The sequence below is a fragment of the Sporothrix brasiliensis genome (genome assembly GCF_000820605.1).
Source record: "Sporothrix brasiliensis 5110 chromosome Unknown Cont23, whole genome shotgun sequence".
Lineage (NCBI taxonomy): Eukaryota > Fungi > Ascomycota > Sordariomycetes > Ophiostomatales > Ophiostomataceae > Sporothrix > Sporothrix brasiliensis.
In genome coordinates this window covers 1-18,284 of record NW_024467142.1, presented here as the reverse complement: position 1 = coordinate 18,284, position 18,284 = coordinate 1, and the positions used below count along the sequence as shown (strand labels likewise).

The following is an 18,284-nucleotide window of genomic DNA, read 5'->3' as shown; positions in this document are numbered from 1 at the left end:
AACATTATTATATAATTTAAATTATATAGGGGTTTTTGTATAATGGTAATACATATGACTTTTAATCATCAAATTGTTGGTTCGAATCCAACAAACCCTAATATAAATTAAAAATTTACTTTTTATAATATATATAACAAAAAATAAATTTATTAATTAATATTTAATATAAAGAATTAATAACTTAATTGGTAAAGGACTTCCCTGTCACGGAAGTAGATATCGGTTCGATGCCGTTTTAATTCGTAAGCAGGAAAAGTAGCCATAGGTAAGGCGAGTCAATTGCTATTTGATGTCTTTTAGACCTGGAAGTTCGAATCTTTCCTTTTCCGTATAATTAAGAGTATAGTTTAATGGTAAAACAAGGAGCTTCAACCTCTTCGTTCTCTGTTCAAATCAGAGTGCTCTTGAATAAAATACATATTTATTATGTAAATAATTCCTGTTTATTTAGGTATTAAAAATTTTTTTTTAATGAATAATTTATTTATTATAAATGAAAGTTTTACAAATGGTTATAAAAGTGAAGTATTAGATATTATTTGTATATTAGTTATACTATCAGGTATATTTGTTATTATAAGTAAAAATCCTATTATATCTTTATTATTTTTGATAGGATTATTTGCAGGAATATCTTGTTATTTATTAATAATAGGTCTAAGTTTTTTAGGTTTATCTTATTTAGTTGTATATATAGGAGCAGTATCCATTTTATTTTTATTTATTTTAATGCTAATTAATGTTAGAATGAGTGAATTACAAAGTAATACAAATAACAGTATACCTTTAGCTATAAGCATAGCAATATTATTTAATTATCCTATCTTTCAATTATTACCTTATGATATTGCTATATTAAGTAATAATAATTATTTAAATAATATATTATATAATGTATCCTTTAACAGAATAAATATTACATCAGAAAACAATTTAAATATTAATAATAATGATATATTATTTGTTACAAGTAAAATATGAGATGGAAATTTAGCAGAAGTTGGTCATATTGCAAGTATAGGTAATATAATGTATACAAATTATAATATGTGATTAATTATAACTAGTTTCATACTATTACTTGCGATGGTAGGTGCTATAGTAATAACAATAAAGCAAAAAAATTAAATACATTCATTTTTATATTACTTTTATAGAAATAGTTATCTCATTATATACAATTATAAACAAATTTAACAAAATTAATTTATACTCTAATTCAATAAGGAGGTTTTCAGATGAAGAGACTTATTTTTTTTATAGATAAATAAAGGTAAAACTAGAAAGGATTGATAAATAATACCTAGATATATAATTAAAAAATACAGATTTATATTTATGAATACTGAAAGAAAATAATTATATCATAACTTTTTAAGTAACATAACATAATATAATAATTATATTTATAAAGAGGGATTAATTTAATGGCAAAATAATCGCCTTACACGCGAATAATCAGTGTTCGAATCACTGATCCCTTATTCTTTTTTAATTAAAATTAAATTCCTTAACTTAATGGTAAAGTGTGCTTTTGATAAGAGTATTATCAGCGTTCGATTCGCTGAGGAATTAAATACTCTTAAAGTAAATTAAAAATATATCTAATTTATAAATAAGAAGATTGTCCGAGAGGTTTAAGGAGGCATACTTGAAATATGTTAATTATATAAAATAACATTGGTTCGAATCCAATATCTTCTGAATAATTTACGGGTTAAGGCCAGTTTGGTAAGGCACTCTGTTTGGGTCAGAGAAATCCTATGTTCGATTCATAGTAACCCGAATAAAAATTATAAATTTTTAAGAAATATAAATGATACGAAATAAAAATTTATACATAAATCTATGTAAGTATATAAAGAGACTATTAGGGAAATTTAGCTATGTATTAAAGAGTATAAAAAATTTAAACCCAAATAATAAGGTTAATAAACTCTAAGAGAAATCAAATAATAAACGAAGTGAATTGAATTATCTTATTAGCTTCAGGAAAAGAAATCAAAAGAGATTCTATTATTAGCGAGAGTAAAAATAGAAAAGTCTAAATAATAAGTAAAATGGACATAAAGCTGTTTGAACTTTATGGGGAACCTTCCTCAAAGACTAAATATAATACATAAGCGATAGTAAATAAGTACCGTGAGGGAAAAAAAGTAGAAATAGTAGTTTTATAAGCAGCTCGAGTTTAAACAAGAGCGTACCTTTTGCATAATGGGTCACCAAGTTAATTTTAGGTGTGAGCAAACGCGTAGTTAAACCGATCATAAAAAAAATGAATAATATCTAAAATTAGACCCGAAGTACAGTGATCTTACCATGGTCAGGACTATAAAGGTCCGAACGGGTTATCGTTGCAAAGATATCCGAGGAACTGTGGTAAGTATAGTGAAAGACAATTCTGACTGTATTAGCTGGTTTTCTGCGAAACCTATAACAGTAGGCAATTTATGTTAAATCTTAGCAGGTACAGAACTTAATCTCAGACAAGATGTAAAATAAAAATACATTTTATTTTGTATACATCGGGGAATTATGAAGATTTTACCGGTGAGTTTGTGGACTCGGAATGGCAAAGATGAATCTTAAATTATCAGACATAGAATGATAAGGTTGTATGTCAAAAGGGAAACAGCCCAGAACAAGAGTTAAGGTTCCAAAGTTATTATTAAGTGAAATTAAGAAGGTTTTTTTCTAAGTCGACAAGGAGATTGGCTTAGAAGCAGCCATAATTTAAAGATCTCGTACCAGAGCACTTGTTAAATGTTAAAAGCATCGAAAATTTAACGGATCTAAATAATACACCGATACCTTGTCTATAAATAATTATAATTATTTATGGGGTAGCAGAACGTTGAGTAAATATTGGTATTTTTTTATATTAAAAAAAATATATTATAACTCAAGTGATAATGGTGACATGAGTAACTAAAAAGTACAATTAGATTTATAATCTAATTAACTCGCCTAAAGCTTATGGTGAATTTAAGTAACGGCCTCTAAGTTTATAACCTTAAGGTTAAAACGATGAGAAAATGCTAATTGCTATCAATGACAACATTTTTAAGTGAAAAGTGTTCAGGAAATAATTAGTAATATTTAGACCGTTCCTAGGAACTATAGAAAGTAAGCTAGTAGAGAATACGAAGGCGCATGAGATAACAATCTTAAAGGAACTCGGCAAATTGACTACCGTAACTTAGGGATAAGGAGGGCTCATTTATATTGATTAATATCAAGTATAAAGGAAGAAGCATAAAATAATGTTGTACGACTGTTTAATTAAAACAAAGCACTTTGCATAACGATGATAAATCTAAGTATTGAGTGTGATATCTGCCCGATGCCGGAAGGTTAACAATAGTAACTAAATTTTTATAGATTTGGTTTTTGCAGAATCCCCGGTGAATGGCGGTCTTAACGTGAGGATCCTAAGGTAGCGAAATGCCTTGGCCGTTAAATGCGGTCTTGCATGAATGATGTAACGATACAACAGCTGTCTCTAAGATTGACTCAGTGAAATTGGAATAACTGTGCAGATACAGTTTACCTCTAGGTAGACGAGAAGACCCTATGCAGCTTTACTGTTACTAATTATTGAATATAATTCTAACAACTTTTAGTATAGAAGGTTCATCGATTAGATAAAAATGAAATACCTTTATTTGTGTGTTATAGTATAAACCTTGAAAAAAGGAACAGTGGTTAGGAGACAGTTTATGTGGGGCACAGACCCCTTAAAGAGTAAAAGGGTGTATCTAAAAATATATCTTATATTAATATAAGTTAATTTTATTTTTTATTGTTTGTAATTATTTTTAACTTTGTTATATTTAATCATATATTTTGTGTAAAAAAATATTTTTTTTTTACATTATAATTAGGTAAGATTTTTTCTATTGAGAAATTAGTTGTAGTAAAAGATATTAATAAATGAATAATATTTTATTAGTTATTATAATTTATAATTATTAATAATTATGTTTAATACTTACCAAGCTAAATGGCTTAATCTTGCTTTACTGTTTGATTCACAACAAATCTTACAGTCGCGTAAGCGGGGCATTAGATCACAAGATGCAATAAGGAAAGATCTTGGATTATTGGAAAAGCTACGCTAGGGATGTTAGTCCTTCAATATTTAGATATAAATTCTAAATAATTGATATAATATTGGGTTAATTTCAAGAATTACTTATAAAAGTAAATTTGAAGCGAAGTTTATTTTTATATTAAAAATAAAATTGTTCAACGACTAAAGGTGAGTTATATAACAATAATCCTTACTTAATACCCAACATTTTTTTTTTATTTAATAAATTAGTTTTAATATTAATAATTTAAAAATTAAAAATAGTAATAATATAAAATTAAAAAATACACTGGATTTAAATAAAAGTAACATATTTACTAAATATATTAATAATAAATATAAGTTAGTACCACTTAAATCTTCAAGTTATTTTAATCCAAGTAAATATTATCCTTCTGAATCTAAAGAATGAACTAATAATATTTATTATTTTAATTCTAATTATATTAAAAATTTACCCGTTTATGATATAAATATAAATAAATTATTAAAAAATTATTTTGAATTATATTTAAATTTTAAAAAATATTCATCATTTAATAAAATATTTAAAAAATTTTCTATTAAAAAATATTCATCATTTAATAAAATATTTATTAGTAAAGCTGAACTAAAACACACTAGTTCTAAAGTTATCATTACTATATATGTTTTTAATAGAGAAAAAATTGTTTTACTAAAAAAATTAAAACTATTAAAAAGACCTTTAAAAAAAATTATAAAATTTTTTTATATTCATAAAGGTATATTAGATAAATATTTAAAAGATAAATTAAAAAGAAAAATTATTTTTTTCAAAAAAACTAAATTAAGATTTGATATTAATAATTTAAAATTTAAAGATATTTTATTATATAAATTAAGTAAATTATTAAGTAAATTTTATAAAAAAAAAGTAGAATTTAATATCATTAACTTAAATTCTTTTGAATATAATCCTACTATATTTACAGATATATTAAGAAGAAAAATGAGTTATAGAAAGGCTCGTATTTTAAAATTAACAAAATTCTTTTTAAAAAGAATGGAATATTTAGAAAAAATTAAAAATTTAGATTTAAACAAAGGGTTTATAAATGTGGATAATTATGGTATAGAAAACAGAGATAGAAGTATAAATATTAATACTTTAGTAAAAGATATTAATTTAAATGAAATTATAAAAAATTTATATAATACTAAAAATTATAATAATATAAAAATTATATTAAATTCTATAGAATTTAAAAATTTAGAAGGTATAAAATTAGAATTAAAAGGTAGATTAACTAGACGTTATAGAGCTGATAGATCATTATCTAAAATACGTGTAAAAGGAATTTTTAAAAGTTCTAATAATTTATCTACGGCTTATAGAGGAAATTTTTTTTCTAACTTAGAATATTCAATTGATATATCTAAACGTCGTATTGGAGCTTTTGCAATAAAAGGTTGAATTAGTGGAAAATAATAATATTTAATTAAAAATAATAAAAAAAAATGAAGAAATAGTCTGAACCATTTTGTAAAAAATGGAAATAAAATTTTATGATAACAAGTTGAACAGGCTAATTTGCGCAAGAGTGTGCAAAATGAGTGCGCGGTTTGGCACCTCGATGTCGGCTTAACTTATCCTCATGGATGCAGAAACTATGTAGGGTACGACTGTTCGTCGATTAAAAAGTTACATGAGCTGGGTTAAATAGCCCTATAACTATGTGTTAATTATTAGCATATAAGTTACGTATATATATTGGATTAATTGCAAGAAGAATTTATTTAAAATAAAGGAATTTGCAGCGGAGTTTATCTTTAGATAAAAAACGTTCAACGACTAATGGTTAATGGTATTTTTACCATAATCATACTAATATCCAATGCTACTTAAAAACAATTAAAATAGTACTAATATAAAATAAATTAAAATGAATAAAACTACTATGACTAGATATTTAAATTCACTTAACAAATTAGAAGATTATAAAAAGAAGTTACGTAGTAAATCTAAATTATCTTTATACTTAAATGATACCTTAATAGGTTTACTTTTAAGTGATGGTTATTTAGAAAGATCTTCACCTACAAGTGGAGTTCGTCTTACTATTAGTTTTGGTGCTAAGCATTCAGAATACTTAAATTATTTATTTAATCTATTTGAACCTTACACAAATACAAAACCTACTTCAACTAATGTGTATAATAAGAAAACTAACAGTAATAATGAAGTTTGAAGATTTAAAACTGTAAGTTTACCTCAATTAATTTATTATCATCAATTATTTTATAAAACTAATTCAAAAGGAAAAACAATAAAAATTATTCCTTTAAATATAGAAGAAATTATTTCTCCTGTAGTATTAGCACATCTTATAATGGGTGATGGTAACTTAAAAAGACCTGATAATATTATTCGTATTTATACAAATAGTTTTATGAAGGAAGAGGTAGATTTATTAGCTAAAGCAATAACTAATAAATTAAATATATTAACTAACGTAGTTCACGATAGAAATAATCAATATATAATAACTATTAGTAAAAATAAACTTTCATTAGTGCAAGAACTTATTAAATCACACATGCATCCTTCTATGTATTATAAATTGAATTTAGAAACAAATGGAATAGTTTTTAATTATAAAGATATACTAGAATTAAATGTATTTGATAAAAAATGCGTGGATTATCATGATGTTTATGGAATGTAATAAAATTTATAATTTAATTGTATTAAAAGTAGTAAAGACATAGTCTGAACAATATAGGAATATATTGAATCGATAGTTAATTATCGAGATAACAAGTTGTAAATACGTCGTGAGACAGTATGGTTTCTATCTTCTAGGGGGAATTAGAATATAATAAGGATTAACCTTGTACGAAAGGAACCTGGGCAACGCCTTATCTCCGAAAGGAGATAGCGGTTTTATTAACCTCTGGTTTATCTGTTGTTTATGTGCCCAGATATTAATTTAGGTATAATAATTATTATACAGGGATGTTACTTTCACTTAAGTAAATGTATAACATAGGCATGGCAGAAAAGCTAAGTTAGTCAGAGATAAGTACTGAAAGCATATAAGTACGAAGCTCACCTTAAGATATTTCTTAAATATACGTAAAATAATATTACGTAATAGGCTTAGTTTGTAATAATTTAGAGATTTTTAGATACTAAGTACTAATTTTATAAATAACTGAATATTTATCCGTATCTTATATTTAAAGTCTAGTTAGCATAAAAGTAATGCAATTGTTTTGTAATCAATAGACACAAGTGCGATACTTGTACTGGACTTATAATAATAATTTTTTTTTAATTAATTTTAAAAATAATTATTTTAATGAGTAATTTAATATAAAAATAATTAAATATTATAAATAATATAATTTTATTATAAACTTTTAAGTAATAGAAATAATAATTTAAAGGACTAGTAGACAAGTGGATATGTCATAGCTTTTTCAATGCTAATATCGCGGGTTCGAATCCTGCCTAGTCTAAATTTTAGAGGCTATAGCTTAATTGGTAGAGCATACTGCTCATGACAGTACTAATGAGTGTTCGACTCACTCTAGCCTTATGCTGCGGTTTGGTGTAATAGTAACATATGAGACTCATGATCTCATGTAAAAGGTGCAAATCCTTTATCCGCATTAATCCGAGTGCTGGAATTGGTAGACAGTGCAAGCTTAAGTTTTGCTGGTTAATAGCCGTGAACGTTCGAGTCGTTCCTCGGATAAGTATAAAATAAAGAAAAACTATACATTCACAATACAATATCTTTGTATTATAGCAACTGTAATTTAATGGTAAAATAATCAGTTTCCACCTGAAATTTATCGGTTCAATTCCGATTAGTTGTATAGGGGGTATAGTATAATGGTAATACGACTGGGTTGCATTTAGTCAATTTAGGTTCGATTCCTAATATCTCCATTAAAAAGCCCGAGAAGCTCAATTGGTTGAGCGAGACACTGAAGCTGTCTAGGTTGTAGGTTCGAATCTTACCTCGAGCATAAAATAGTTTATCAATATTAAATGGATGTGCTGAAATTGGTAGACAGGTTCTGTTTAGGCCAGAATGGTTTAAATACCATGCAAGTTCAAATCTTGCCATCTATATGTTTAATATGTTGTCGACTAATGGGTAAGTCATAAATTTTTGGTATTTACTATTGAGTGTTCGAATCGCTCCAACATAATAAAATATTTTTATTTTAGGTAGATATAGCTTAATAGGTAGAGCGCTTGAGTGTGGATCAAGCTGTTTTTGGTTCGAGTCCAAATATTTACCCTTTTTAATATAATAGTTAAAAAATATTTACATCTTATAAGCTTGAATAGTTTAAAGGTAAAACCTTATTTTCATACGATAATGATAGGTGTTCGATTCACCTTTCAAGCTAGACATTAACAAATATGTCTATTTTTATTAAAAAAATGCTTTTAATTTCAATATTATCTTTATTACTTTCTAATGCCGTTACTATACGACGAGATATATCTATACTTTTTAATAGAGTAGCTATAATTGCTTTAGTTTATTCTATATTACATAGTACAATAACTATATTTATTATGGGTAAAGGTATAAGTTTACACGGAGGTTTACTTAATATTACTAGTATTACACAAATTTTTGATATTTTTATATTTTTAATTAGTATATTAATTTTACAATTAACTAGTTTTTATCCTAGAAAAGTTTGGGTACCTGAACATTCTTCATTAACACAATTATTATTTAATAATTTTGTTTTTTATAGAACTAAAATTATTAATAAAATGGGAGAACATTTAAGAATTATAGAGTATCCTCTAATATTATTATTTATAATCACTGGAGCTGTTTTTTTAATTTCAACTAGCGATTTAATATCTGTGTTTCTTTCTATAGAATTACAAAGTTATGGTTTATATTTATTAAGTACTATATATAGAAATTCAGAATTATCTACTACAGGAGGTTTAATCTATTTTTTATTAGGAGGTTTAAGTTCATGTTTTATATTATTAGGTACAAGTTTATTATACGCTAATTCTGGTACTACTAATTTAGATGCTTTATACGCTATAACTAGTATTAGTGATAATACAGATTTATGATATAAACCTTTTTATATAAATTTTTCTTTACTTATATTTAGTATAGGATTTTTATTTAAAGTAAGTGCTGCTCCATTTCATTTTTGATCTCCGGATGTTTATGACGCCATACCTACAATAGTTACTACATTTGTTGCTATAATAGCTAAAATTTCAATATTTGTATTTTTATTAGAGATAGTATTTTATACTAGAAATTATTTTTCTGATTTTAATTGAACATATGGTTTATTAATTAGTTCTTTATTATCAATGATAATTGGAACTGTAGTTGGTTTAACTCAATTTAGAATAAAAAGATTATTTGCTTATAGTACTATTTCTCATATAGGATTTATTTTATTAGCTTTAAGTATATCTAGTGTAGAATCCACTCAAGCTTTTATTTTCTATTTAATGCAATATTCAATTAGTAATTTAAATGCTTTCTTAATATTAATAGCTATAGGATTTTCTTTATACTACTATATTAGTGATAATAAAGAATACAAAGAATTATTAGATAAAGATAATTCTCCAATACAATTAATTAGTCAATTAAAAGGTTATTTTTATATAAATCCTGCTTTATCTTTAAGCTTAGTTATTACTATATTTTCTTTTGCAGGTATACCTCCTCTTGTAGGATTTTTTGCTAAACAGATGGTATTAAGTGCTGCTTTAGATAATGGTTATGTATTCTTATCTTTGATTGCCATATTAACAAGTGTAATAGGTGCTGTATATTATTTAAATGTTATAAAAGAAATTTTCTTTTATTCACCTCAATATAAAGTAAATCCATTATTAAATAATTTAAATTTTAATGGTAATATATACAACAAACAAAATATTTTAATTAAATCTATTACTTTTAAATATAATAATATTGCAATATCTAGTCCAATAGCTATTACAATATCTGTAATAACATTAATTATATTATTATTTATATTTGTAAATAAAGAATGATTAAGTATGAGTACCATATTGGTACAATTTTTATTTAATTATTAAATGTCTAGTTTAAGTATATTATTTATATTAGTCCTTATTATTGCAGTTCTTTTTTTAGTTATTAACTTAGTATTTGCTCCTCATAATCCTAAACTTTGATCTGGGAAATCATTATATTGGGATAAACTGCCAAATTCCGGGGAACCCCTAAAGCTCTTGGTACTAAACCTTATATGAAAATATATAGGTGGCTGAAATAATTACTCAGGTATAGTAACAAGTCAAGAGATGATTGAAAAAGAAATGGGATATCGCGGATCTAAATCAAATAAGGGTAATACTTTATTTGTAAAAGAGCAACGAGTAGACGGTAGTTACATTGAATATTTTAATAAAAAAAATTTTTCAATGTTAAGGTATACTCTAGTGGGCTTCGAAAGAAGTTATCTAATCAAAATCCCTTCTAACTTTATAAATTTAAAAAGAAATTTTAGTACCTTAGAATATAAATTAAATCCTTTTTACGTCACAGGTTTTGTAGACGGTGAAGGTTCTTTTATATTAACTATAATAAAAGATAATAAATATAAATCTGGTTGACGTGTAGCTTGTAGATTTGTAATAAGTTTACATAAAAAAGATATAATGTTATTAAATAGCATTAAAGAATTTTTTAATACAGGTAGCGTATTCTATATGTCTAAGGACTCTGCACAATACCGTGTTGAATCTTTAACAGGTTTAGATATTATAATAAATCATTTTGATAAATATCCTTTAATTACAAAAAAACAATCAGATTATAAGTTATTTAAATTAGCCCATAATTTAATAAAAAATAAAAATCATCTTACTAAAGATGGTTTATTAGAACTTGTAGCTTTAAAAGCTGTAATAAATAATGGTATTAATAATGATTTAAGTATTGCTTTCCCAAATATTACTACTGTATTAAGACCTGAAGTAGAAGAGCCTCATATAATGAATCCTTATTGATTATCAGGGTTTGTAGAAGCAGAAGGTTGTTTTAGTGTTGTTATTTTTAAAAATAAAACATCTAAATTAGGTGAAGCAGTTAAACTAAGTTTTATAATAACTCAAAGCATTAGAGATGAGTCTTTAATAAAAAGTTTAATAGAATATTTAGGGTGTGGTAATACAAATTTAGATTCTAGAGGTACAATTGATTTTAAAGTAACTAATTTTTCTAGTATAAAAGATATAATCCTTCCTTTTTTTGTTAAATATCCTTTAATAGGTAATAAAAAATTAGATTTATTAGATTTTAATGAAATAACAAAACTAATGGAAAATAAATCACATTTAACTTTAGAAGGATTAAATAAAATAAAAGAAATCCGTAATAAGATGAATACTAATAGAAAATTACTTTAAAATCAATATATAAATTTATAAACACGAGAAATTTGGTTTAAACGTATCAAGAAAAATACTCTATTTTTGAATGTGGATTTCATAGTTTTTTAGGTCAAAATAGAAGTCAATTTACTATAAAATTCTTTATATACGCACTTATATTTCTACTTTTAGATTTAGAAATATTATTAATATTTCCTTTTGGAGTTAGTAGTTATACTAATGATTTATATGGATTAATTATAATTTTAGGTTTTATAACAATTGTTACGATAGGTTTTGTTTATGAATTAGGTAAAAATGCTTTAAAAATAGATAGTAGACAATCTATAATTAAAACTAATACAAAAAATATAAAAATATTTACATTATAATAAAACATAATTTAAATTATATTTTATAAATATATTATCATAAATAATATATTTAATGATTTATTAGTACCTTAGTGTATTTATAATTAATTAACATTAAAGAAGCATTAACAAAAACAAAATGAGTAAAAGTACAAGATAAATAAAAAGATGTACTAAAATTACTGGTTGAAATAATATAACTATGTATATATAATAAATAACATAAAGCTATGGTTCAAGTTGCTAAAATAATAGGGACTGGTTTAGCTACTACTGGTTTAATAGGAGCTGGAGTAGGAATCGGAGTAGTTTTTGGTGCCCTAATATTAGGAGTAGCTAGAAATCCTTCTTTAAGAGGACAGTTGTTCTCTTATGCTATTTTAGGGTTCGCTTTCTCTGAAGCAACTGGACTATTTGCTTTAATGATGGCTTTCTTGCTATTATACGTTGTTTAAAGGAAAATAAAAATAAAAATATAAAAATAACATGAAAAATTACTTAATAATTACATTTACTTTAACTCAAACAAAGGTACTAGCAATGTTAATTGCTAGTGGAATAATAAGCATAGGCAGTATGATTAGTTTAACAGATAGTATAGTTGGTTTAACAGAATTACTTTCACATAGACAAAACATAGAAAGTAATATTCCAGATTTAGTGCAAAATATAAATGATTTAATGAGTTTAATTTCAAGTATAAATTTAGATAGCGATTCTCGAATGCAATTAATAACTTTAACACCTCATATGTATGATATTTCTAGTATTTTAGATAACATTAATGCAGAATTAAACGGATTTATTCCAAGTTATAGTCCAAACCATTTTAATTATGACCCTAGAGTATTTAATATTGTAGATCCAACTCTTAATAATCTTGTAGAGATTAGACATAGACTAAACCCTGCTATAAGTGCATTAAGATGATTAACTGAAATAAATGCAAGTCTTGTTAGAGCAGCTGATATGAGCGATGAATTTAGTGATTTTCATACTGAAGCATTAGAAATTATAGAAAAATTTGATGAATTTTCGAAGACGCTTGATGTATTACTAGAAATAAAAGAGATTATTAATTCTCAATAAAGAATTTTTTAGATGTGTTTTACATTTAAAAATTTATTGCAAAAACTTGTTTTTTGTAATAACCCTGATAGTTTAATGAAAAATATAGTATATTAATATATATATTAAGATAAGTGTTCAAGTCACTTAAAGGGAACCTTTAAGATTTTAATTTAAACTTAAAATGATGGTTTTATTATTATAAATATATCATATAATAATTAATGATGTTATTAATATATATATTTAATGTTATTCTTTAATTCTATATATTATAAAAATATAGAAAAATTTTATTTTAGATAAAATATGAATTTATTTTTAAATAATTTAATTATTAAATTAGATGCACCTGAAGCTTGAGGGATTTATTTCCAAGATAGTGCTACACCTCAAATGGAAGGATTAGTAGAATTACACGATAATATAATGTATTACTTAGTAATAATATTATTTGCAGTAGGATGAATATTATTATCTATTATAAGAAATTTTACTATTAATGTATCACCTATATCTCATAAATATTTAAATCATGGTACATTAATAGAATTAATTTGAACTATAACTCCTGCTGTTATATTAATTTTAATAGCTTTCCCTTCTTTTAAGTTATTATACTTAATGGATGAAGTTAGTGATCCTTCAATGTCTATTTTAGCTGAAGGACATCAATGATATTGAAGTTACCAATACCCTGATTTCCTAGATTCTAATGAAGAATTTATAGAATTTGATTCATATATAATACCAGAATCTGATTTAGAAGAAGGAAGCCTAAGAATGTTAGAAGTAGATAATAGAGTAATAATTCCAGAATTAACACATATTAGATTTATTATAACATCAGGTGATGTTATACATGCTTTTTCTTGTGGTTCTTTAGGTATTAAATGTGATGCTTATCCTGGTAGATTAAATCAAGTATCTGTTTTCGTTAATAGAGAAGGAGTTTTTTATGGACAATGTTCTGAAATATGTGGAATATTACATAGTTCTATGCCTATTGTTATTGAATCTGTTTCTCTAGAAAAATTTTTAACATGACTTGAAGAACAATAATATTTATATATAATTATTTTTAAAATAATTGTATTAATAGGTGTGTTGGCTTAATTGGTAAAGCATAGTAGTACGGTTACTAAGATTTTGAGTTCGAGTCTCTTACACATCAAAATAGTTTCTTATGCATAAATTGTACTTACCTACATATTTCCTACCCTACCTACCCCCCCCCCTTTTTTCATAATATAAACTAAACTATTTAAATAATTCATATCTAACAGTATACCGAACCCCTGATTTAGTTATAAACAGTGGGTTCGCATGAGACAAATAGCAGTTATAAATATGAATATAACTTTAATAATTTTTTTAATAGGTACGTTAGGATTTGTACTTAACAGAAAAAATATTATCTTGATGCTTATTTCAATAGAAATAATGCTTTTATCTATAACATTCTTAATATTAATCAGTTCATTAAATACTGATGATATAATAGGTCAAACCTATGCAGTTTATATAATAATTGTAGCTGGAGCTGAATCTGCAATAGGTTTAGGTATATTGGTGGCCTTTTATAGATTAAGAGGAAGTATCGCAATAACATATAAATAATGTATTTAACTATTATATCTTTACCTTTATTAGGATCTATAGTTTCCGGTTTTTTTGGTAGAAAAGTTGGAGTACACGGAGCACAAATTATAACCTGTACAAGTATAATAATTACTACTATCTTAGCAATCGTAGCTTTTTTTGAAGTAGGTTTTAATAATATTGTTTTATCTATTAATTTATTCAGATGAATAGATAGTGAATGATTCAATATTATATGAGGATTTCAATTTGATAGTTTAACTGTATCTATGTTAATTCCTGTATTAATTATTAGTTCTTTAGTTCATCTTTATTCTATAGGTTATATGAATGGAGATCCCCATAACCAAAGATTTTTTAGTTATTTAAGTCTATTTACATTTATGATGATTATATTAGTAACAGCTAATAATTATTTATTAATGTTTGTAGGATGAGAAGGTGTTGGAGTCTGTTCTTATCTTTTAGTAAGTTTCTGATTTACTAGAATAGCTGCAAATCAAAGTTCTATGTCTGCTTTTTTAACTAATAGAGTAGGTGATTGTTTTTTAACAATAGGAATGTTTGCAATATTATGATCTTTAGGTAATTTAGATTATAGTACTGTATTTTCATTAGCACCTTATGTTAATGAAAATATTATAATAATAATAGGAATATGTTTATTAATAGGTGCTATGGCCAAAAGTTCTCAAGTGGGTCTTCATGTTTGATTACCAATGGCTATGGAGGGTCCTACTCCTGTTTCAGCTTTAATTCATGCAGCCACAATGGTTACTGCTGGAGTTTACTTATTAATGCGTTCCTCTCCATTAATAGAATATAGTTCAACTATACTATTATTATGCTTATGATTAGGAGCTATAACTACTGTATTTAGTTCTCTTGTAGGTTTTTTCCAACAAGATATAAAAAAAGTTATTGCTTATTCAACTATGTCTCAATTAGGTATGATGGTTATAGCTGTAGGTTTATCTTCCTATAATCTTGCATTATTCCATCTGGTTAATCATGCCTTTTATAAAGGATTATTATTCTTAGGTGCAGGAGCAGTTATACACGCAATGGCTGACAATCAAGATTTTAGAAAATATGGAGGATTAATATCCTTTTTACCTTTAAGTTATTCTGTTATATTAATAGCAAGTTTAAGTTTAGTAGCTTTCCCTTTTATGACTGGATTTTATAGTAAAGATTTCATATTAGAATCTGCGTATGGACAATATTGTTTTAGTAGTATTACTGTTTATATTATAGCTGTAATAGGTGCTATATTTACTACTTTATATTCAGTTAAAGTTCTTTATTTAACTTTCTTAACTAATCCTAATGGACCTTTAATAAATTATAATCATGCTCATGAGAGTGATATATTTATGAGTTTACCTTTAGTTATATTAGCTATATTTTCTATATTTTTTGGATTTATAACTAAAGATATTTTTATTGGTTTAGGTTCAGGATTTTTTTTAGATAATAGTATATTTATTCATCCTAATTCTGAAATAATGATAAATACAGAATTTGGTGTTTCTACTTATTGAAAATTATTACCTTTTGTTTTTACTGTTTCTTTTAGTATTATAGCTATAATATTATCTGAATTCTTATCTGAACTTGTAGTTAATTTCAAGTTATCTATAATTGGTAAAACTATCTTTGGATTTTTTAATCAAAGATTCTTAGTTGAATTCTTTTACAATAAATATATTACAAATTTAGTTTTAAATTTAGGAGGACAAACTGTTAAAATATTAGATAAAGGAAGTATAGAATTATTAGGACCATATGGACTAGAAACAGGTTTAATTAAAGTAAGTAAAAATATATCTTATTTAAATCAAGGAATAGTAACTAATTATGCTTTATTTATTCTAGTTGGATTTATTACTTATAATATAGTTACATTATTTGTAGGAAACATTTCAATTTTAATAACATTAATTTTATTATTAATATTACTTTTACCTCTTAATTTTATTAATTCTAATAATTAATTATAATACACATAGTATAATATAATTATATTTTAGTATACATTACATAATAATACCTAAAAATAACGGTCCTTATCGCAAATAAAATAAATAAAAAACTAAATGAGAATAGTAAAAAATAATTCGATTTTAAAATTAGTAAATTCTTATCTTATAGATGCATCTCAACCTAGTAATATTAGTTATTTATGAAATTTTGGTTCATTATTAGCAGTATGTTTAGGAATACAAATTATTACTGGTGTTACATTAGCTATGCATTATAGTCCTAGTATATTAGAAGCTTTTAATTCAGTAGAACATATCATGAGAGATGTTAATAATGGATGATTAGTTCGTTATTTACATAGTAATACTGCATCAGCCTTCTTTTTTTTAGTTTATTTACATATAGCAAGAGGTATTTATTACGGATCTTATAGATCACCAAGAATATTAACTTGAACTATTGGTGTAATAATATTTATACTTATGATAGGAACAGGATTCTTAGGTTATGTTTTACCTTATGGTCAAATGTCTTTATGAGGTGCAACAGTTATTACTAATCTTATTAGTGCTATACCTTGAATTGGTCAAGATATTGTTGAATTTATTTGAGGTGGTTTTAGTGTTAATAATGCAACTTTAAACAGATTTTTTTCATTACATTTTTTATTACCTTTTATTTTAGCAGCTTTAGTTTTAATGCATTTAATAGCACTTCACGATACAGCTGGGTCTGGTAATCCTTTAGGAATTGCCGGTACTTATGATAGAGTACCTTTTGCTCCTTATTACTTATTTAAAGATTTAATTACTATTTTTGTTTTTATATTTGTTTTAAGTTTTTTTGTTTTCTTTATGCCTAATGCGTTAGGAGATAGTGATAATTACATAATGGCAAATCCTATGCAAACACCAGCTGCTATTGTTCCTGAGTGATATTTATTACCTTTTTATGCTATATTAAGATCTATCCCTAATAAATTATTAGGTGTTATAACAATGTTTGCAGCTATATTAGTACTACTTACTCTACCTTTCACTGATTTAGGTAGATCAAGAGGTTTCCAGTTTAGACCTTTAAGTAAATTAGCTTTCTATTTATTTGGAGTAATTTTTATAACATTAGGTCGTTTAGGTTCAGTACATGTAGAAGATCCATTTATTTTAATGGGACAAATATATGCTACAGCATACTTTGCATATTTTTTAATTATACTACCTATCATTAGTATATTAGAAAATACTTTAATAGATTTATCTATTAAAAAATAAATAAATTTATTTTTTAAATAATTGGTTCGAATTTTATCTTATAATTTATAAGATTCTAACTGATCAACGTTAAATAAACAATGGGTTCCTGAAAAAAATTTGTCAAAATGTTAGATATGAATTATTTAAATAGTTTAAGTTTGAAATGAAAATTGGGTATAGGTATTCAAGGGGACTATTCTTTTCAACGTAAGGAATTAATAGCACACAATTTAAATAAAAATGTAGGAAGTGGTATAGGAAATAATAATGTTCCATCAATGTCAGAGGGACCAAAGATAATAGAAGAATTAGCTAAACCAGCTTTAGAAAAAACATCTAATATAGTAGAATCAGCAGTTTATAATTGATATCCTATAGATTTACATGTAGGCCCTCCTATTGTCGAAGGTTGTAAAGTTTTTAAAACAAGTCAAGCAGTAGATATAATAAGATTTGTACCTACAGAAGATACTTATAGAGCAATGCTAGAAGCTTTTCAATATCATAGTGATATTATAAAT

General features: G+C 24.8%; 10 protein-coding genes and 25 non-coding genes across 35 annotated transcripts; 34 read left to right on the top strand and 1 right to left on the bottom strand. All coding sequences in view use genetic code 4, as the record gives it.

Annotated features, from left to right (window-relative positions):
* The first annotated feature begins 28 nt into the window (after positions 1-28).
* On the top strand, positions 29-100 carry SPBR_09575. Its single transcript has one exon. It is a non-coding gene; the product is annotated as a tRNA-Lys (tRNA).
* Positions 101-173: 73 nt separating this feature from the next.
* On the top strand, positions 174-246 carry SPBR_09576. Its single transcript has one exon. It is a non-coding gene; the product is annotated as a tRNA-Asp (tRNA).
* A 6-nt stretch (positions 247-252) lies between these two features.
* Positions 253-332, top strand: SPBR_09577. Its single transcript has one exon. It is a non-coding gene; the product is annotated as a tRNA-Ser (tRNA).
* Positions 333-339: 7 nt separating this feature from the next.
* Positions 340-410, top strand: SPBR_09578. Its single transcript has one exon. It is a non-coding gene; the product is annotated as a tRNA-Sec (tRNA).
* Positions 411-474: 64 nt separating this feature from the next.
* Positions 475-1,131, top strand: SPBR_09271 (NADH dehydrogenase subunit 6; the record flags this gene model as incomplete). Its single annotated transcript, XM_040767397.1, has 1 exon — positions 475-1,131. The coding sequence occupies one exon, from the start codon at positions 475-477 to the stop codon at positions 1,129-1,131; it is 657 nt and encodes a 218-aa protein (XP_040614265.1).
* A 285-nt stretch (positions 1,132-1,416) lies between these two features.
* Positions 1,417-1,487, top strand: SPBR_09579. The gene has a single exon. It is a non-coding gene; the product is annotated as a tRNA-Val (tRNA).
* Positions 1,488-1,507: 20 nt separating this feature from the next.
* Positions 1,508-1,578, top strand: SPBR_09580. Its single transcript has one exon. It is a non-coding gene; the product is annotated as a tRNA-Ile (tRNA).
* A 43-nt stretch (positions 1,579-1,621) lies between these two features.
* Positions 1,622-1,707, top strand: SPBR_09581. The gene has a single exon. It is a non-coding gene; the product is annotated as a tRNA-Ser (tRNA).
* A 9-nt stretch (positions 1,708-1,716) lies between these two features.
* On the top strand, positions 1,717-1,789 carry SPBR_09582. Its single transcript has one exon. It is a non-coding gene; the product is annotated as a tRNA-Pro (tRNA).
* A 2,520-nt stretch (positions 1,790-4,309) lies between these two features.
* Positions 4,310-4,549, top strand: SPBR_09583. The gene has a single exon. It is a non-coding gene; the product is annotated as a tRNA-Leu (tRNA).
* Positions 4,550-4,653: 104 nt separating this feature from the next.
* SPBR_09568 lies at positions 4,654-4,878 on the bottom strand. The gene has a single exon. It is a non-coding gene; the product is annotated as a tRNA-Ile (tRNA).
* SPBR_09584 lies at positions 4,740-4,953 on the top strand. Its single transcript has one exon. It is a non-coding gene; the product is annotated as a tRNA-Val (tRNA).
* Positions 4,954-5,066: 113 nt separating this feature from the next.
* On the top strand, positions 5,067-5,546 carry SPBR_09270 (uncharacterized protein; the record flags this gene model as incomplete). Its single annotated transcript, XM_040767396.1, has 1 exon — positions 5,067-5,546. The coding sequence occupies one exon, from the start codon at positions 5,067-5,069 to the stop codon at positions 5,544-5,546; it is 480 nt and encodes a 159-aa protein (XP_040614264.1).
* Positions 5,547-7,301: 1,755 nt separating this feature from the next.
* SPBR_09586 lies at positions 7,302-7,480 on the top strand. The gene has a single exon. It is a non-coding gene; the product is annotated as a tRNA-Thr (tRNA).
* Positions 7,481-7,506: 26 nt separating this feature from the next.
* On the top strand, positions 7,507-7,579 carry SPBR_09587. Its single transcript has one exon. It is a non-coding gene; the product is annotated as a tRNA-Glu (tRNA).
* Positions 7,580-7,586: 7 nt separating this feature from the next.
* Positions 7,587-7,659, top strand: SPBR_09588. The gene has a single exon. It is a non-coding gene; the product is annotated as a tRNA-Met (tRNA).
* Positions 7,660-7,662: 3 nt separating this feature from the next.
* On the top strand, positions 7,663-7,733 carry SPBR_09589. Its single transcript has one exon. It is a non-coding gene; the product is annotated as a tRNA-Met (tRNA).
* Positions 7,734-7,735: 2 nt separating this feature from the next.
* On the top strand, positions 7,736-7,818 carry SPBR_09590. The gene has a single exon. It is a non-coding gene; the product is annotated as a tRNA-Leu (tRNA).
* Positions 7,819-7,871: 53 nt separating this feature from the next.
* Positions 7,872-7,942, top strand: SPBR_09591. Its single transcript has one exon. It is a non-coding gene; the product is annotated as a tRNA-Gly (tRNA).
* A 2-nt stretch (positions 7,943-7,944) lies between these two features.
* SPBR_09592 lies at positions 7,945-8,015 on the top strand. The gene has a single exon. It is a non-coding gene; the product is annotated as a tRNA-Ala (tRNA).
* A 7-nt stretch (positions 8,016-8,022) lies between these two features.
* Positions 8,023-8,095, top strand: SPBR_09593. Its single transcript has one exon. It is a non-coding gene; the product is annotated as a tRNA-Phe (tRNA).
* A 22-nt stretch (positions 8,096-8,117) lies between these two features.
* On the top strand, positions 8,118-8,201 carry SPBR_09594. The gene has a single exon. It is a non-coding gene; the product is annotated as a tRNA-Leu (tRNA).
* A 7-nt stretch (positions 8,202-8,208) lies between these two features.
* On the top strand, positions 8,209-8,281 carry SPBR_09595. Its single transcript has one exon. It is a non-coding gene; the product is annotated as a tRNA-Gln (tRNA).
* A 19-nt stretch (positions 8,282-8,300) lies between these two features.
* Positions 8,301-8,373, top strand: SPBR_09596. Its single transcript has one exon. It is a non-coding gene; the product is annotated as a tRNA-His (tRNA).
* Positions 8,374-8,413: 40 nt separating this feature from the next.
* On the top strand, positions 8,414-8,484 carry SPBR_09597. The gene has a single exon. It is a non-coding gene; the product is annotated as a tRNA-Met (tRNA).
* A 35-nt stretch (positions 8,485-8,519) lies between these two features.
* Positions 8,520-10,181, top strand: SPBR_09269 (NADH dehydrogenase subunit 2; the record flags this gene model as incomplete). Its single annotated transcript, XM_040767395.1, has 1 exon — positions 8,520-10,181. The coding sequence occupies one exon, from the start codon at positions 8,520-8,522 to the stop codon at positions 10,179-10,181; it is 1,662 nt and encodes a 553-aa protein (XP_040614263.1).
* Positions 10,182-11,516, top strand: SPBR_09268 (putative 49.1 kDa protein in ND3 intron; the record flags this gene model as incomplete). The annotated part of the gene is made up of 1 exon (XM_040767394.1): positions 10,182-11,516. The coding sequence occupies one exon, from the start codon at positions 10,182-10,184 to the stop codon at positions 11,514-11,516; it is 1,335 nt and encodes a 444-aa protein (XP_040614262.1).
* Positions 11,517-11,578: 62 nt separating this feature from the next.
* On the top strand, positions 11,579-11,872 carry nad3 (NADH dehydrogenase subunit 3; the record flags this gene model as incomplete). Its single annotated transcript, XM_040767393.1, has 1 exon — positions 11,579-11,872. The coding sequence occupies one exon, from the start codon at positions 11,579-11,581 to the stop codon at positions 11,870-11,872; it is 294 nt and encodes a 97-aa protein (XP_040614261.1).
* A 212-nt stretch (positions 11,873-12,084) lies between these two features.
* SPBR_09266 (ATP synthase subunit 9) lies at positions 12,085-12,309 on the top strand (the record flags this gene model as incomplete). The annotated part of the gene is made up of 1 exon (XM_040767392.1): positions 12,085-12,309. The coding sequence occupies one exon, from the start codon at positions 12,085-12,087 to the stop codon at positions 12,307-12,309; it is 225 nt and encodes a 74-aa protein (XP_040614260.1).
* Positions 12,310-13,137: 828 nt separating this feature from the next.
* SPBR_09598 lies at positions 13,138-13,379 on the top strand. The gene has a single exon. It is a non-coding gene; the product is annotated as a tRNA-Ile (tRNA).
* On the top strand, positions 13,232-13,984 carry SPBR_09265 (cytochrome oxidase subunit 2; the record flags this gene model as incomplete). The annotated part of the gene is made up of 1 exon (XM_040767391.1): positions 13,232-13,984. The coding sequence occupies one exon, from the start codon at positions 13,232-13,234 to the stop codon at positions 13,982-13,984; it is 753 nt and encodes a 250-aa protein (XP_040614259.1).
* A 39-nt stretch (positions 13,985-14,023) lies between these two features.
* SPBR_09599 lies at positions 14,024-14,096 on the top strand. The gene has a single exon. It is a non-coding gene; the product is annotated as a tRNA-Arg (tRNA).
* A 176-nt stretch (positions 14,097-14,272) lies between these two features.
* Positions 14,273-14,542, top strand: SPBR_09264 (NADH dehydrogenase subunit 4L; the record flags this gene model as incomplete). Its single annotated transcript, XM_040767390.1, has 1 exon — positions 14,273-14,542. The coding sequence occupies one exon, from the start codon at positions 14,273-14,275 to the stop codon at positions 14,540-14,542; it is 270 nt and encodes an 89-aa protein (XP_040614258.1).
* Positions 14,542-16,521, top strand: SPBR_09263 (NADH dehydrogenase subunit 5; the record flags this gene model as incomplete). Its single annotated transcript, XM_040767389.1, has 1 exon — positions 14,542-16,521. The coding sequence occupies one exon, from the start codon at positions 14,542-14,544 to the stop codon at positions 16,519-16,521; it is 1,980 nt and encodes a 659-aa protein (XP_040614257.1).
* Positions 16,522-16,623: 102 nt separating this feature from the next.
* On the top strand, positions 16,624-17,781 carry SPBR_09262 (cytchrome b; the record flags this gene model as incomplete). Its single annotated transcript, XM_040767388.1, has 1 exon — positions 16,624-17,781. The coding sequence occupies one exon, from the start codon at positions 16,624-16,626 to the stop codon at positions 17,779-17,781; it is 1,158 nt and encodes a 385-aa protein (XP_040614256.1).
* Positions 17,782-18,284: the final 503 nt, after the last annotated feature.